This window comes from Bathycoccus prasinos (genome assembly GCF_002220235.1).
Source record: "Bathycoccus prasinos genomic : Chromosome_6".
NCBI lineage: Eukaryota > Viridiplantae > Chlorophyta > Mamiellophyceae > Mamiellales > Bathycoccaceae > Bathycoccus > Bathycoccus prasinos.
In genome coordinates, this window is record NC_024003.1 from 88,263 (window position 1) to 102,066 (window position 13,804).

Here is a 13,804-nt window from a genome sequence, read left to right on the forward strand (position 1 = left end):
CTCAATACTGCGTATACTTCCACCGCTGAGAACAACAACAACAACAACAACAACAACAACAACAACAACAACAACAACAACAACGCGCAAAGAAGCACAGTAACGAGAGCGTTTCAGAGAGAAATGAAGAGCGCGATGTCACTCTCCTCCTCGAAAAAGAAAAAGAATAACAGCAGCATCGCAACACCATCAACAGATTCATCCGTGGAAAACAACAACAACGTGAACGACGACGACAGAAATCTCGCACCAACGAAAACTTCTTCAATCATGAATACTCAAAAGAACGTCCCGAGAGTGCAATCCTCGGACGCTTTCTTCTTGGGCAAAGGTGACTTTCTCAAAGTCGGCGAGGAACCGTTTCAACCAGATCCAGACGATCCATCTATTCGGCCGTTTCGAAGTGGATTTGAGCTGGATAAGAAATCGTTCGAACAAAAAGACGTTGAGTTTTTGGATTCGCCGAACGAACAACGACGACCGAAAACGCCCGAGCAGTTGATTTCTCTGCAAAAGCAAAAGAGCTCGATTTTGCCAGCTTTGTTGAATTGTTCTGGAGTCGTTCAAGACGCGTGCAATGCCATCGTGGACGACTCGTTCAATCGATGTTTTCAAATGAAAGACCAAAGGCCGTGGAACTTCAACTTTTACTTGTACCCTCTGTGGGTGGTTGGCTTTATCATCAGACACTGCATTTTACTGCCGTTACGATTCACGTGGTTGGTCTTATCGTTAGTTCTGTTCTTCTTGTTGTTCTTTATCGTCCATTACACTTTGCCGGAAAAGAGAGCGCAAGTGGTGAAGAGAAAGTTGTTGGAGTATTTAGCCGCGGCTTTCGTCATGTCGTGGACGGGCGTGATTAAATACCACGGACCGAAACCAACGAGGAGAGGCGGGTGCGTGTACGTGTCCAATCACACGTCCATGATTGATTATCACGTGGTCGCGCAAGTGTCTTTGTTCGCGTGCATCATGCAGAAACACCCCGGGTGGGTTGGGTTTATTCAAAACACCGCGTTGAAAGCAGTCGATTGCATCACGTTTAATCGAACCGATATCAAAGATAAACAAGCGGTATCGAGACGATTGAAAGAACACGTCAGAGATCCCACAAAGTTACCGCTGTTGATTTTCCCAGAAGGCACGTGCGTGAACAACGAGCACTGCGTCATGTTTAAACGAGGTGCGTTTGATTTAGGCGTCCCGGTATGTCCAATTGCCATTAAGTACGATAAAACCTTCGTGGACGCGTTTTGGAACTCTCGGAAACAAAGCTTTACCGCGCACTTGATAAAATTAATGTCCTCGTGGAGCGTCGTCGCGGACGTTTGGTTCATGGAACCGCAAACTATTGGAGAAAACGAAACGAGCATAGAATTCGCCGAACGCGTTCGGGCGATGATTGCGAAAAAAGCCGGCTTAAAAATGGTCGCTTGGGACGGAATGTTGAAATATTATCGACCGCATCCTCGCGAACGCACCGCGAGACAGAAAATTTTCGGCGAAAGATTTCAAACCATTCTCTCCACTCTTGGGTTCTACCATCACAGTCACAGCAGTCGAGAGATGAGTTACTCCGAATGATGATAGAGAATATTAATAATCAAACACACGTAGCAACACAAACATATAGTAGAAAAGAGAGTTGTAAAAATAAAGCATATATATAAGTAGCAGACGACGAGCGTAACTTCATCACAATGCCGGCGCGCGTGCGCGTGTCTAACTACATTTCATATCATTGAGGCAGAGCGGCAGTCGCTTGTATCTCCACTAACAGTTGCACGCCTTCCTGTTTATACACCATGTTACTCTCCACGCACGCTCGCACCGGTTTCCCATCTTTGATCCACTCGTTGTATACCTCGTTCATCCCCGCGTAGTCGTTCTTGATATCTTTCACCCAAATCATGCATTGCAACAAGTTCGTCTTATCCGTCCCGGCGAGCGATAACAACTGGTCGATTTTATCGCACGTTTCTTTCGTTTGCGCTTTGATATCGGCACCTCCGCTCCCAACTTGACCGCTTAAATACACCGTGTTGTTGTGAATGACAATCTGCGACAACCGTGGATCTTCCGGGCCGAGTCGCTGGATGTTTGCGTTCGATTGTGTCGTAACATTTCTCATCGTTCTCGTTCTCGTTCTCGTTCTCGTTCTGAGCGACGACGACGATGATGATGATGATGATGATTGTTTTTTCTTCACGACGACGAATCCGACTTTTGACGACGACGACGAAGAAGAGGGAGAAGTTACGGCGAACATTTACGTTGTTGTTGTTGTTGCGCGTAAAGAGAAGTGAGGAGAGACTTCAGAGTAAAAGTCCCCCGTATCTTTTCCATTATTAAAAACAGACAAAGCACTTCTTTCACCAAATCGAAGAAGAAGGATGACGACGACGATGACATTTTCGGCAGCGACTGCTCGCGATGATGCGTCGTCGCTGAGAACGAGAAGACATCATTTACGTCGCACAACCTTGAATAATAATAATACTAAACCATCATCATCGTCATCTTCATCATCATCGAGAAGAAGAAGAAGAAGAAGAAGAAGAACAATCATCATCACGCGGAGTTTCTTTAACAACAACAACAACAAGAAAGAAGAAGAAGAAGAAGACAGCGGAGACTTCATCACCAACTTAGTCGGAAAACTCTTCCCGGGGATGTTAGACGACCCAGAACCAGCCGGGTTGAAACGAATGACGAGAGAGGAGTGGCCGGACCAATGGCCGGCGAATTGCGAGGAATTTTTAGAACCGATGTCTGATATCGACGATACGAGAGAGTTGCGTTTAGTTCGAAGAGTTCTGAAGCAGACGCAAATGGAGTCGAAAAGATTGGGCATCGCGTACGACGCGGAGACGCACGGATGGAGTGGGTCGAGTTTTCACACGCAATTAGATGGACAAGGGTGCGGTTTGTTAATAGCGGAGACAACCGACGGGGTGGTGTTTGGCGGTTATAATCCTAAAGGTTGGGTCGGATACGGAGAGTGGGCGGACGCAATCAGCGCGTTTTTGTTCGTGTACGCGAGAGGTACGAAAGAGAATCCAACGAAGTGCGCGAAAATCGGTGGCAGCGGAATGGCAATCATCGACGAGGCGGGTAAATCGCCTCAATGGGGACCGGATGGTTTGAAAATCCAGCTCGAATCGAAAATGGCCGCGAGTCGACTCGGCACGTACTACGGAAATGACTCAGACCCGGACGTTTCGACGAGTTTATTCGGTACGGTTGGAGGTGGCAGAGGATCGTCCAAAAGTACGACCGTGCGCTTGAAGAGTTTAAGAGTGTACGTGAAACTCGAAGACTCGGAATTGGAAAAGAACTACAAACCAAACGCGTTGCAGTTTCAAGAAGGCGAGCTCGAGAAACTCAGAGAAAACGATTGATAAAATTTTGAGAGTTTCGTTCAAATTGAGTTGTATTATTAATATTGACGGTGCTTTTGTGCGTGTTGTTGTGCGGCGCGCGTACGATTGTCTCTCCTATTATGTGTTGATGATGGTATAAATAATATTGGTATTTTTTTTTTACAAAGAGACTCGTCGTGCGTGAGAGGACCTATCTCTCTGCTCTGTTTTCTTCACGTATCATACACACACGCAATAAATAATAATATTGTTTTTTAGTTTTTTAAAGGAAGAACAACAACGCTTTCGAAAATATTAAGCCTTGGAGTCGAGTTCTTTCTCGAAGTTGTACGCGTTTCCGCCGTGGTGGGAGGTGTCCAAACCAACTTCTTCCTCTTCGACGGGAACGCGAAGCATGCCGGCGTACTTGAGCACGCCGAACAAAACGGAACTGGTGATTCCGACCCAAGCGATGATGGCGAGAACGCCGGCGATTTGGTTGCCGAGTTGTTTACCGCCGCCTCCGTATAAAGCGCCGTAGTCGTCGGCACCGCCTTCGGCTCCGTAGTCGTTCAAGACGTACTTTTGCTTGGCGAATAAACCGGCGGCGATGACGCCCCAAGCGCCGCAGGCACCGTGGACGGAAGAGGCATCGAGCGGATCGTCGATTTTAAGCTTCCTGAGAAGCGCGCTGAAACCGTAATAGATGGCTGCACCGATCGCTCCGATGAGCGCAGCGGCCCATGGTTCGATTACGACGCAGTTACCGGTGATAGCAACGAGTCCGGCGAGGATCCCGTTACACATCGGCCCGACGTCCAAAGACTTTGTGAAGCCGTAGTGGATGGAAAGCGCCGTGACGCCGCCAGCCGCGGCGCCTAACGTCGTCGTCACAGCAACACGCGCGGCAGTTTCCATGTATTCAAACGCGAGCGTACTGACTGGGTTGAAACCGTACCACCCGAACCAAAGGATAAAGGTACCGAGCGCGACCAAGACGGAGGAGTGACCGGGCATATCGATGCACTCTCCCGAGGGAGAAAATCGACCAGTTCTCGGACCGAGAAAGATAGCACCGACGAGCGCAGCTACGCCGCCAGTCATGTGAACGATCCCGGAACCGGCAAAGTCAATCATACCGTTCGCGCCGAGAAACGGCTCAGTGCCGGTCCACGGAGAAAGCCAACCGTGGGCACTCCAGCCCCAGTTGACGACAACTGGATAAATGACTCCAGTTAAGGCAGCCGTGTACGCTAAATACGCGCCGAATTTGCACCTCTCGGCGACGGCACCAGACACGATGGTCGACGCAGCAGCCGCGAACGCCCACTGAAACATCCACCCGGCATAGTAATGGCCAGAGCCAGCGTTCCCGAGTGGCGCGAGCTCCGCCGCTTTGTTCATAAGAACATCCGCGCCGTTTCCGACGAACCCGTTACAGTCGCTGCCGCCCGTGCACGAGTCCTTTGTCCCGTACGCGAGGTGGTACCCAATAAAATACCACACGAGCGCACCGAGGCACCCATCCATTAGGTTTTTAATCAGGATGTTTTTCGTGTTTTTCGCGCGAACTGATCCGGCTTCGAGAAGCGCGAATCCAGCCTGTTAAAGTTTAATAATAACACGACGGTTCGTGGTTGAGAAAGAGAGTCAGTCAAAATGTCAATTTTTTTTTCTTTCGAAAAACAACCACAAAAAAAATTTAAGTTTTGCGGAAGACTGAAAAAACAGTTCAAAACGACGCTTCAATCGCGTCGTTTCTGAGCACTTTTTTAAAATATCTCCCAAGCGACGCCAATTTGTACGGAAAAAAAAGACGGATGATACGAGATGAAGAGGAAATCATCGCTTACCTGCATCAAAAACACCATGTACGCTCCGAGGAGCAACCACAGAGTGGTTAAGTTGCTTAAATTTGTATCGGCATCCGTCATGATGTCGTTGTTGTTCTCGTTCGTTGATAATAAATTTTGTTAATTCTTTTCCGTGTCTGTTCGTTATCAATTATGAATTGTTGTGGATAATGATTATTGAGAAGAGTTTATGCACGCGCGGGTGTGAGTAAAGAAAGAAAGAAAGAAAGAGAAGAAGAGTGTTCTTCTTCTTCTTGAACATCATTCGCGCGAACGACTGCAGAGAGAGAAAAAGACGATGATGCGCGCGCGTACCTGCAGTGTGTGTGTAAATGCTGCTTGTGCGGAATGTATAAATATTAATGACGTTTTCTGCAGAAAAGACGCAGTGAAAGCACTATTTGAAACACCGCTTTTTTGAAACGACGGAAGAGAAGAGCGTTGACTTTTTTTTTCCACCACAAAACGCACTTTGAGTTTTCATCTCACGATCTCTCGTTCGAGAAAAGAAAAAGAGATGAAAAAAAGGAAAATTTTTTTGGACGAGGGTTCGCAAAAAGTAAAAAAACTTGTCTTTTGTGGTGTCTGGAGGACAGAGGAGGAGGAAGGAAAGAGAGAGAGAAAAGACTCACAATTAAAACAACACAAAACAGAAGGAAGAGAGAGAGAAAGAAAAAAGAAACGAAAAATTATGCGTCTTCAACGTCGGTGTGGGTCTTGCGTGAAGAAGGTGATGAACACCTTAACGTCGTCGACGACGACGACGACGGCTGCGATGGGAGGAGGAGGATCTTCTTCTTCGTCTTCGCGGAGAAGAAGCTCAGTCGGAGGCGCGTTTCTGTCGTCGTCGATTCTCGAAGAACACCAACAATTTCAACACCGTCGATCGATGGGTCTTTTTGCAACATCTTCATCTTCATCGTCGTCTTCTGCTTCTGCTTCGGGGTTGGTAGGGAAGATGAGACTGATGTCTACTTCTTCTTCCTCGGATGATGGTGATGGTGACGAGGACGGCAAAGAGAGCACGTCAGTAACAACAACAGAAACAGAAGGAGGAGATACGTCCACCTCTCAAGAAGAAGAAGAGAATGAGGAGATGAAGGCGAAGAGCGAAAGCGAGAGTTTAAGTGCGGCTACGACGCCGACGACGACGACTTCTACTTCTGCGCCGCAGAAGCGAACCCTTAAAAAATTCGTTCCAATGTTCAAACGTGCGAAAGAAGAAGGCTTAAAAGACGACTCGGGGCATCTAGGTTTACGAAACCTTCCGCAAGGCGTCGCCGCGAACGATCTCAGGAAATTGTTCTCCAAGTTTGGCGAGATTCGTTCGGTGAAGTCTATTCGCCCTGACGGTGAAAAACCGAGAGCGCATATCCGATTTCGATCTTTGGCGGATGCCGAGAAAGCGTTGGAGGCGTTACGAAGCGAGGAAGGAATTATGATTGGACCGAGTAAGACGCCCGCGGAGATAAAATGGGAAGGACGGCTTAAACGAAAAGAAGAAGGAGAGGCGGCTGGCGAGGGAGAGGAAACCTCACCCTCTTCCGAAGAAGATGTTGTTGGCGGCGACGATAAGAATCACGACGGCATGAGAAAGATTAAAGGAGAAATATACGATCCAACGAAGCCGAAGCAAAGTGAGGTTGTGGCTGAAATGCGACGCGAGAGGAAAGAGGGCTCGTATGTGGTTAGAAACACGAGGATCGTAAATACGCAGGAGTCTGAACCTCTAATACGAACAGTTCAAGAAGAGAAGGAGGAACAAACGAAAATGGTGGTACATAAAGATCCTCTGGAAGGTATTGATACGTCGGGAATGACCCCGTTAGAAATTCGAAAGTTGACTTTGCAAAAAAGACGCGAACAACGCCAAGAACACTTTGCGAAGCAAAAAAGAGTAGCAGAAATGAAACAGAAAGTCATGAAGGATATGAGAAGCGAGCGTCTAGCGGATGGAGCCATGAGAGCGAGAAGTTACGTGCCACGATACAAAAGAGACGGGGATGGGAATGCGCTCAGTGCGAGTGATACCGATGTCTCGTTGCCTTCGTTGCAAGTTCGCGACCAAAGAACACGAAGAGCCGCAGCGTTTGGTGGAAAAACGTTTGAACTGAGAAAACGTAACGCGGCGGCAGGCGCGGGGCAGCAGCAAGGTAGGCGAGAAAAGAATCCCGAAAACGATCGCATAAAGCGACTACTTCGGGAACGTGTTGATGCGGCAAAGAAGATGCAGACGGATGGTGTTGAACTCGACTACGACGTCGCCAGACTCGAGAAGGACATGCAGATGCGATTCGGTGAGTATACGAGTTGGCCGGTGGGTATGGACCAGAAACCGTGGATTTTTGGTGAAAAGGATCCAAACGAAGACGTATCACCGGGAGATTATTTAGATTCAAAGAAGGCTTTTGTGATGGAGCAATTGAACTTGACCTCAGATTCGCAATATGAAAGTTTAAAGAAGGATTCTTTGGAGGAGTTTGAAAAGATGCTCGCGAAGGAGAAGTATCGAACGGAATCATTCGGAGAATCGCCGGCGGAGGATGTCTTTGAGCACAGAAAAATCATGTTTGATATGGCTCGCGGAGCCGTCGACAACGAAAAAAATCCTTTGCATAAGTTTGCGCAAAGAGCTGCGTCCATTTTGGATGCCAATCCGGGATGGAGTTTCGGCAAGAAGAAAAAACTTTTCGATCGATTATCGATCGATGCCAAACAGTTCGACGATTGGGAAGAAGAACAAGATGAAAGTAGCACGAACCAGAAGCAATAACTAGTTTACAAATAGAACGCAATTAGCACCTCGTAGTCATTCAGCAATGTTTTCGTAATGAGAACTTTGATTAAATAGAATAAATAGTAATAATAAAACATTTGTACAGGGGTGTGACTTCCGGGAGCGCACTCATTTATTTACTCAGCAACGAGCGAACGGAAAATTTTTTGCTCCCAGGAGCTTCATTAACCAAACCACCCTCGATATCTCTACTTTTTGGCGACATTTGTCCCGTGGTAGAAACTGCATCGCTCGCACCATAGCTAGATTTCGTTTGAATACCGAATCCACCAGTTTCTTGGGTGGAGGAAGCCCCTTTCCCGTTGGACGCTTCTCGGAAAAACGGAGCTTTTGGATCAAACGTAATACCGTGGTTGAACTTTGGCCCGTATTTCTGCGCGGTTTCCACCAAAATTGCCAACGCACAAACCGTCAAGCACACCGCACCGAGCATTTTATACGAGGAGGTATCAAACGCATCCAATTGTTCCCGCCGTGACTTCGGCGTCTCCTCTTCGAGAGCTCCCATCGCCGCCTCATCAGTGTCTTCGTCATCATCATCTCTCGCAGCGGAGACTTTCTTCGAGGATCTAGAAGCGTGTTTCTTATCAAATTTTCTGCCTTCGCGTTCAGCTAATACATCCTCGTAATCATCCGACTCCGAGTACGAAGAGCTCGATGCTACCGTGTCGTCTGATGCCGGAGAAGAGGAAGTCCAACTGCCAAACAACCTCGCAAAAATTCCTTTCTTCTCCTCCTCTGGAACGTGCTCGTACTCGTCGTAGTCACCATCGTCGTGATGCACGATAATTTTCCCGTGCTTTCTACTCGATGGTTTCTTGTTCAGCTTTTCGATTTTTCGAAGAATCGCTTGTCGTTCTTTTTCTGCCTCCGCGCCGTCTGAACTCTCCGTGATCAGAGGCTTGACCGATTGTTCCGAAGCTTTGTTGTTTACAACACCGGCTTGGGGAGTAAACTTCTTCGAGTGATCGCTAACATCCATCGGGACGTCGACTGAAGTCGACTTATGTTTACCGAGTGCCGGTAATACGGTTGAAATCCAAGATCTCTTTTCTCGCGGTGCGCCCAACGTTGGAATCGCCAACGGAGGTTTCGGCGCCAACTCTTTCGGTACGCACGTGGAAATCGGTCCGACGTTGATAACACCTTCTCGATCTCTGCAAGTGTACCTATTGTTAAAAGCCCAAGCTCCATCGAAGATTCTTCCCCACTCGCCATTCTGAACAGCGTCGGCAGCCAAACCCTTCCACGTGTGAATCGGTTGCTGGAAATTCTTCGCTCCGGTGAACATGTAAAACATGTCTTTGACCTTGCGAACATCCCAACGCTCCAACGGTTGATTGAAATCTTCGGCGTGCGCAAACATCGAACGCATGGTCGTAACGTGCGACACATCCCAGTTGATAATATCCTTGTTAAATCGACTCGCTTTTTGGAACATATTCGACATATCCGTCACTTTGCTCGTGTCCCAGGCTCCGATAGGTTGGTTAAACGAGGTCGCACCTTCGAACATGTTATTCATGGTAATCACGTTACTCGTATCCCATTTCGTAATGTCTGCGTTAAAGTCTTTGCGATCTTTGAACAGATTTTCCATGTTGCGAATTTGACTTGTGTCCCAGTTTGGCATAGTGCCTCTTCGAGAGGTCTTCGCGTATTCATGACATTGACCATCAACCGGTGCTTCCTTCAAACAATCTTCAATACCAGCTTTAAACCAGTTGCATCCAGACACTGGCCCGTGAACGGACATGCCTGGGCACGAGAAACTTTCGAGGAAGTTCTGCGCGTCCTCAAAAATTTCGTGCGCAGCAGCTTCCGCTGCTGGACCTTTCCACAGCGACAAGTCAAAGTTGAAACTTTGCGCATGTTTGAACATGTACGACATGTCCGTAACTTGTCCGACATCCCAATTCCCAACATTTTGGTTGAATTTAAGCGCCGCGTAAAACATACCCGTCATATCTTTCACATTCTTCGTGTTCCACCGACTTAAATCTTGGTCGAAGGTTTGCGCTTCGTAAAACATGTGCTTCATGTTTGTTACCTGCGAAACGTCCCAGTTGGACAAGTCCTGGTTAAATTGCCTCTTGTACATAAAAGCACCGGCCATGTTCGTCACCTTCGACGTGTCCCATTCAGAGATGTGTCCGAAGTACGAATCCGTGCAATCACCTTCCGGAGACTGACGAAAGCACGCGGCCAAAGCAGTTTTGAATTGCTCCGGGTGCGAGAATCCGGGGTGGTTCGCCACCGGTTTCTGTCGTTGAGCGCTGCCGAGCATATCGACATCCGTGCGATCGACTTTCGGCTTGTCGTGAACGCGAGGATAGTCGTAATCGATAGAACCGTCTGGTTTTCTGTGCGTAATTCTTTCGACCGAAGCAGCTTGTTCCTCGTCCATCGTCGACGCTTTTTCTTTCGCGAGCCACGGATTGACGTCTTTTTTAGGCACGACTTTTTTAACCGCGTTTTGCTCCTCCTCGAGATCGTCGTCGATGATTTGTGCACCTTCTCCAGCTTTTGCAACGTTGTCTTCGTCTTTCCAGAAGCCTTCGTCTTCGTCGTCTTCGGAGACTTTCTTTGCAGGTGCGGATGATGACGCAGTAGCCGCACCGACAGACACAGACTTTTTGGCGTTCGGGGCAGTCATTCCCGCCGATTCCTTCACGTCGTCGTTGTCGTCGCCCAAATTCTCTAAATCTTCATCCTGAGACGGCCAAAATGCTTTTGGAGCTTCCTCCGCTTCATCCACTTCCACGGATTCTTGCTGTTTCGGTTGTCTTTCTTCCGCTTGCTGTTTAGGAGACGACAAACTTTTACCCTCGGTGACGAAAACATCCTTTTCCTCCTCGAAGCTCGCCGGCTGTTCCATTTGGACATTTTCCACTCGGCGTTGCTCTTGTCGTTCGTAGATATTGTTGTTGTTGTTGTTATTGTTATTGTTATTATTATTATTGTTATTGGTGGTGGTGGTTTGAGCAAGCGCCTTTTGTACGATCAAGTCTGCTTTCATCGTCGCCTCCTCGAGCACTTTCTTCGCGACGCCTTCCGCTTTCTTCTTGGCGTTTTCAACGACGCGATCGACAATTTTTTGCGCGTGTTCGTCCGCACTCAGCGCATTCGCCGCATCCTGGTGAATATCTTTATTTTGTTGTTGTTGTTGTTGTTGTTGTTGTTGTTGTTGTTCTTGTTGGCGTTGTTCTTGTTGACGTTGCTGGCGCTGTTTCTCTTCCGCCCGCGCTCTTGGATCCGCGAGCGCATTCGCCAGTACCGGCCAGCTCCCGCCCTCGTCGTTGTTGATCGTGTTGCCATCGCCATTTGAAGCACCATTATTCACAGTAAAAACATTAGCATTCTTCTTCTTGCTCAACTCTTCTCGCTTCTCTCTCTCCGCGTCTTCTCTTTCCTTTTTCTCATCCTTCGAGCGTTGCATTTCTTTCGCCGCTTCTTGTTTCGTTTGCGTCAAAGACTCCTCCAAAGCTTTCTTTTCCCTCGCGGTCGCTTTCAATTCTTCCAAAAGCATCTGTTTTTTTACCACGGGGAGTAAAGCCTCCTCTTTGTTGTTGTTACCGTTTGTGTTGCTCAAAGTCGAACCTCGCTTCGTCGCTGTAATTTGTGGAACGCGTTCTTGTTCTTCTCGTTGTTGTTGATCAACTCGTGCGACTTCTTCTTCTTCTCCGATCGCTGCGAACGTCCCGTCGTCCGAAGTCCTCTCATTGCTCGTGCCGTCCAAAACCACCGGCGAGTCGTGACTCCTCGTGGTCGTGGTCGTCTGCGCCGCGCTCACGATGTTCGCTCCACCAGACCACGCGTGCGCGTCTTTCACCAATCCCCCACTGGCCGCGGCGAGGACACAGACCGCCCCGACCGCAGATTTCATCGAAATCATCTTCAACAAAGACGAGGACGACGACGCTCTTCTCGTCGCAGCAGCGGCGGTAGTATTCTTCTTTCTTCTTCTTCCGTGATAATGCGCCTTCATCGTCTCGTTTTGTGCTTCTCGCGCCTGCGAACCCAAACACACACAGAGAGAGAGAGAGAGAGAGAGAGAGAGATGTGCTCGTGCTATTAAAAGTGTGGTCGATTGTGTCACCTCCACTCTGATGGATTTGTGCTTTATTCCTCTTTCTTTTCCGCGGCCTCTTTCTTCTCCTCTCAAATTTCTCTCTCGTGTCCTTTTTTGTTTTTTTCTTCGTTTTTCTTCTTTTTTTTTTGTCGTCTCTCTTCTTGGGCGACACCGAATTTCGGCCAACTTTTTTCCGGTCAGTTGCCCCTATAAAAGTTGGCCGAAATCGGTTAATTTTTTTTTTAGGGCCGTGGAGAGACTTGAGACTTGAGACTTGAGAGACAACCATGGAGAGACTTTACGGCTCCCATAATCGAGCACGACCTTCGCGTATAGTTTGCCAACCTTCTGACGTAATTTTATGGATAAATACGCCTTTTGATACGAAGAACTTCAAGCGCAAATATGAAAGTCTTATAAAACTGCACCACTTTTGAAGGTGGTATTTTCTGTTTTTTGGGGAGGCTGTAAAAAAAAAATTAACCGATTTCGGCCAACTTTTTTGGCTGACCGGAAAAAAGTTGGCCGAAATTCGGTGTTGCCGTCTCCAGCTCTCTTCTTTTGCTTTGTTTTGTTTTTTTTTCAAGCATCGAGAAAAGGCAAAAGCTGCTGGATTTTGGAAAGACCACGGGAAGAAAAGAACACGACGACGACTCTCGTACGTTATTCTGATACTAATACTCTCTGCTAACGCAAAGGGGGCAAAAAAGATGTCCGATGAGACTCGTCGTTTAGCCTCTTCTTTGTCTTCTTCTTCGTCGTCGTCTTCTTCGTCTTCTTACGACGACGAAAACAACAATAACAAGAAAGAAGAAAAGAGCGCGATGATGAAGATGAAGGAGTCGACCAACTTTGAACGACGACTGAGAGAGACGCAGAAAACTTTGGTGAAAGAACGCAGGCAGCGAGAAATCACCGAGGCGGTGTTGGAAGAAACGACGAGAGCGTTGGACAGCGTGAGACGAGCGTCGATCGTTTTAGCCGCAGGAGCGGCGAGTTTTAAGACGACGAATAATGGTGGAAATGGCTCCAACACCAATGTTCAGCCCGCGTCTGCATCATCGAGTGTTAAATTTATGACCGTCGGACGAACGTTAAAAATCCTCTCGAACGGAGGTAAAGGCGCGGAAGAGACGATTGAGGATTTACTGAGCGAAATCGAACGGTTGAGGAACGAGTTGGAGACGACGTCGCTGAAATACGACGAGCAAGACGCGGAATTAGCGGCGACGAAACAACAACTTCGAGCGAAAGAGGCGTATATTAAAGATCGAAGACAAAACGTGGTGGAGCTGAAAATGGACATACGAGAGGTGACGAGTGACGAGCAAATTGAGTTCATAGATAAGACGAGAGAAGTGTTGAAGGCGGCGGTGCATTCGAGTTTGCAGATTGAACAGCTCAAGAAAATGGATCGCAAAAGGACGCAAGCGCTGGCGAAACTGGTCGAACACATGCAGATGCAACGAGACGCTTTACAGTTGAAGTTGAACGATTTAGGATTTAAGGACACGTCGGAAGATGACGCCATACACGAGGCTATGATTGCGAAAAAGTTTCACAACGCGAACGATGGTGGGAAAGAAGAGCCGGTGAAAACGCCGAGCGGAAAAACTTTTTACGTCACGCGAATAAAAAGCTCCTTATACGAACGCCTGTTTGGAATTCATATTTAAGAAGAAGAAGAAGAAGAAGAAGAAGAAGAAGAAGAAAATTTAGA

The 13,804-nt window shown here is 47.8% G+C and overlaps 7 protein-coding genes across 7 annotated transcripts; 4 read left to right on the plus strand and 3 right to left on the minus strand.

Moving 5' to 3' along the window:
- Window positions 1-123: 123 nt before the first annotated feature.
- Bathy06g00490 (predicted protein) lies at window positions 124-1,584 on the plus strand (the record flags this gene model as incomplete). Its single annotated transcript, XM_007512598.1, has 1 exon — window positions 124-1,584. One exon carries the CDS (start codon window positions 124-126, stop codon window positions 1,582-1,584), a length of 1,461 nt encoding a protein of 486 aa, XP_007512660.1.
- A 154-nt stretch (window positions 1,585-1,738) lies between these two features.
- On the minus strand, window positions 1,739-2,131 carry Bathy06g00500 (endoribonuclease L-PSP; the record flags this gene model as incomplete). The annotated part of the gene is made up of 1 exon (XM_007512689.1): window positions 1,739-2,131. One exon carries the CDS (start codon window positions 2,129-2,131, stop codon window positions 1,739-1,741), a length of 393 nt encoding a protein of 130 aa, XP_007512751.1.
- A 262-nt stretch (window positions 2,132-2,393) lies between these two features.
- On the plus strand, window positions 2,394-3,401 carry Bathy06g00510 (predicted protein; the record flags this gene model as incomplete). Its single annotated transcript, XM_007512335.1, has 1 exon — window positions 2,394-3,401. The coding sequence occupies one exon, from the start codon at window positions 2,394-2,396 to the stop codon at window positions 3,399-3,401; it is 1,008 nt and encodes a 335-aa protein (XP_007512397.1).
- Window positions 3,402-3,677: 276 nt separating this feature from the next.
- Bathy06g00520 (ammonium transporter) lies at window positions 3,678-5,296 on the minus strand (the record flags this gene model as incomplete). The annotated part of the gene is made up of 2 exons (XM_007512449.1): window positions 3,678-4,964; window positions 5,216-5,296. The coding sequence occupies 2 exons, from the start codon at window positions 5,294-5,296 to the stop codon at window positions 3,678-3,680; spliced, it is 1,368 nt and encodes a 455-aa protein (XP_007512511.1).
- An 808-nt stretch (window positions 5,297-6,104) lies between these two features.
- Window positions 6,105-7,988, plus strand: Bathy06g00530 (predicted protein; the record flags this gene model as incomplete). The annotated part of the gene is made up of 1 exon (XM_007512589.1): window positions 6,105-7,988. The coding sequence occupies one exon, from the start codon at window positions 6,105-6,107 to the stop codon at window positions 7,986-7,988; it is 1,884 nt and encodes a 627-aa protein (XP_007512651.1).
- A 136-nt stretch (window positions 7,989-8,124) lies between these two features.
- On the minus strand, window positions 8,125-12,000 carry Bathy06g00540 (predicted protein; the record flags this gene model as incomplete). The annotated part of the gene is made up of 1 exon (XM_007512734.1): window positions 8,125-12,000. The coding sequence occupies one exon, from the start codon at window positions 11,998-12,000 to the stop codon at window positions 8,125-8,127; it is 3,876 nt and encodes a 1,291-aa protein (XP_007512796.1).
- Window positions 12,001-12,794: 794 nt separating this feature from the next.
- Window positions 12,795-13,760, plus strand: Bathy06g00550 (unknown protein; the record flags this gene model as incomplete). Its single annotated transcript, XM_007512380.1, has 1 exon — window positions 12,795-13,760. One exon carries the CDS (start codon window positions 12,795-12,797, stop codon window positions 13,758-13,760), a length of 966 nt encoding a protein of 321 aa, XP_007512442.1.
- Window positions 13,761-13,804: the final 44 nt, after the last annotated feature.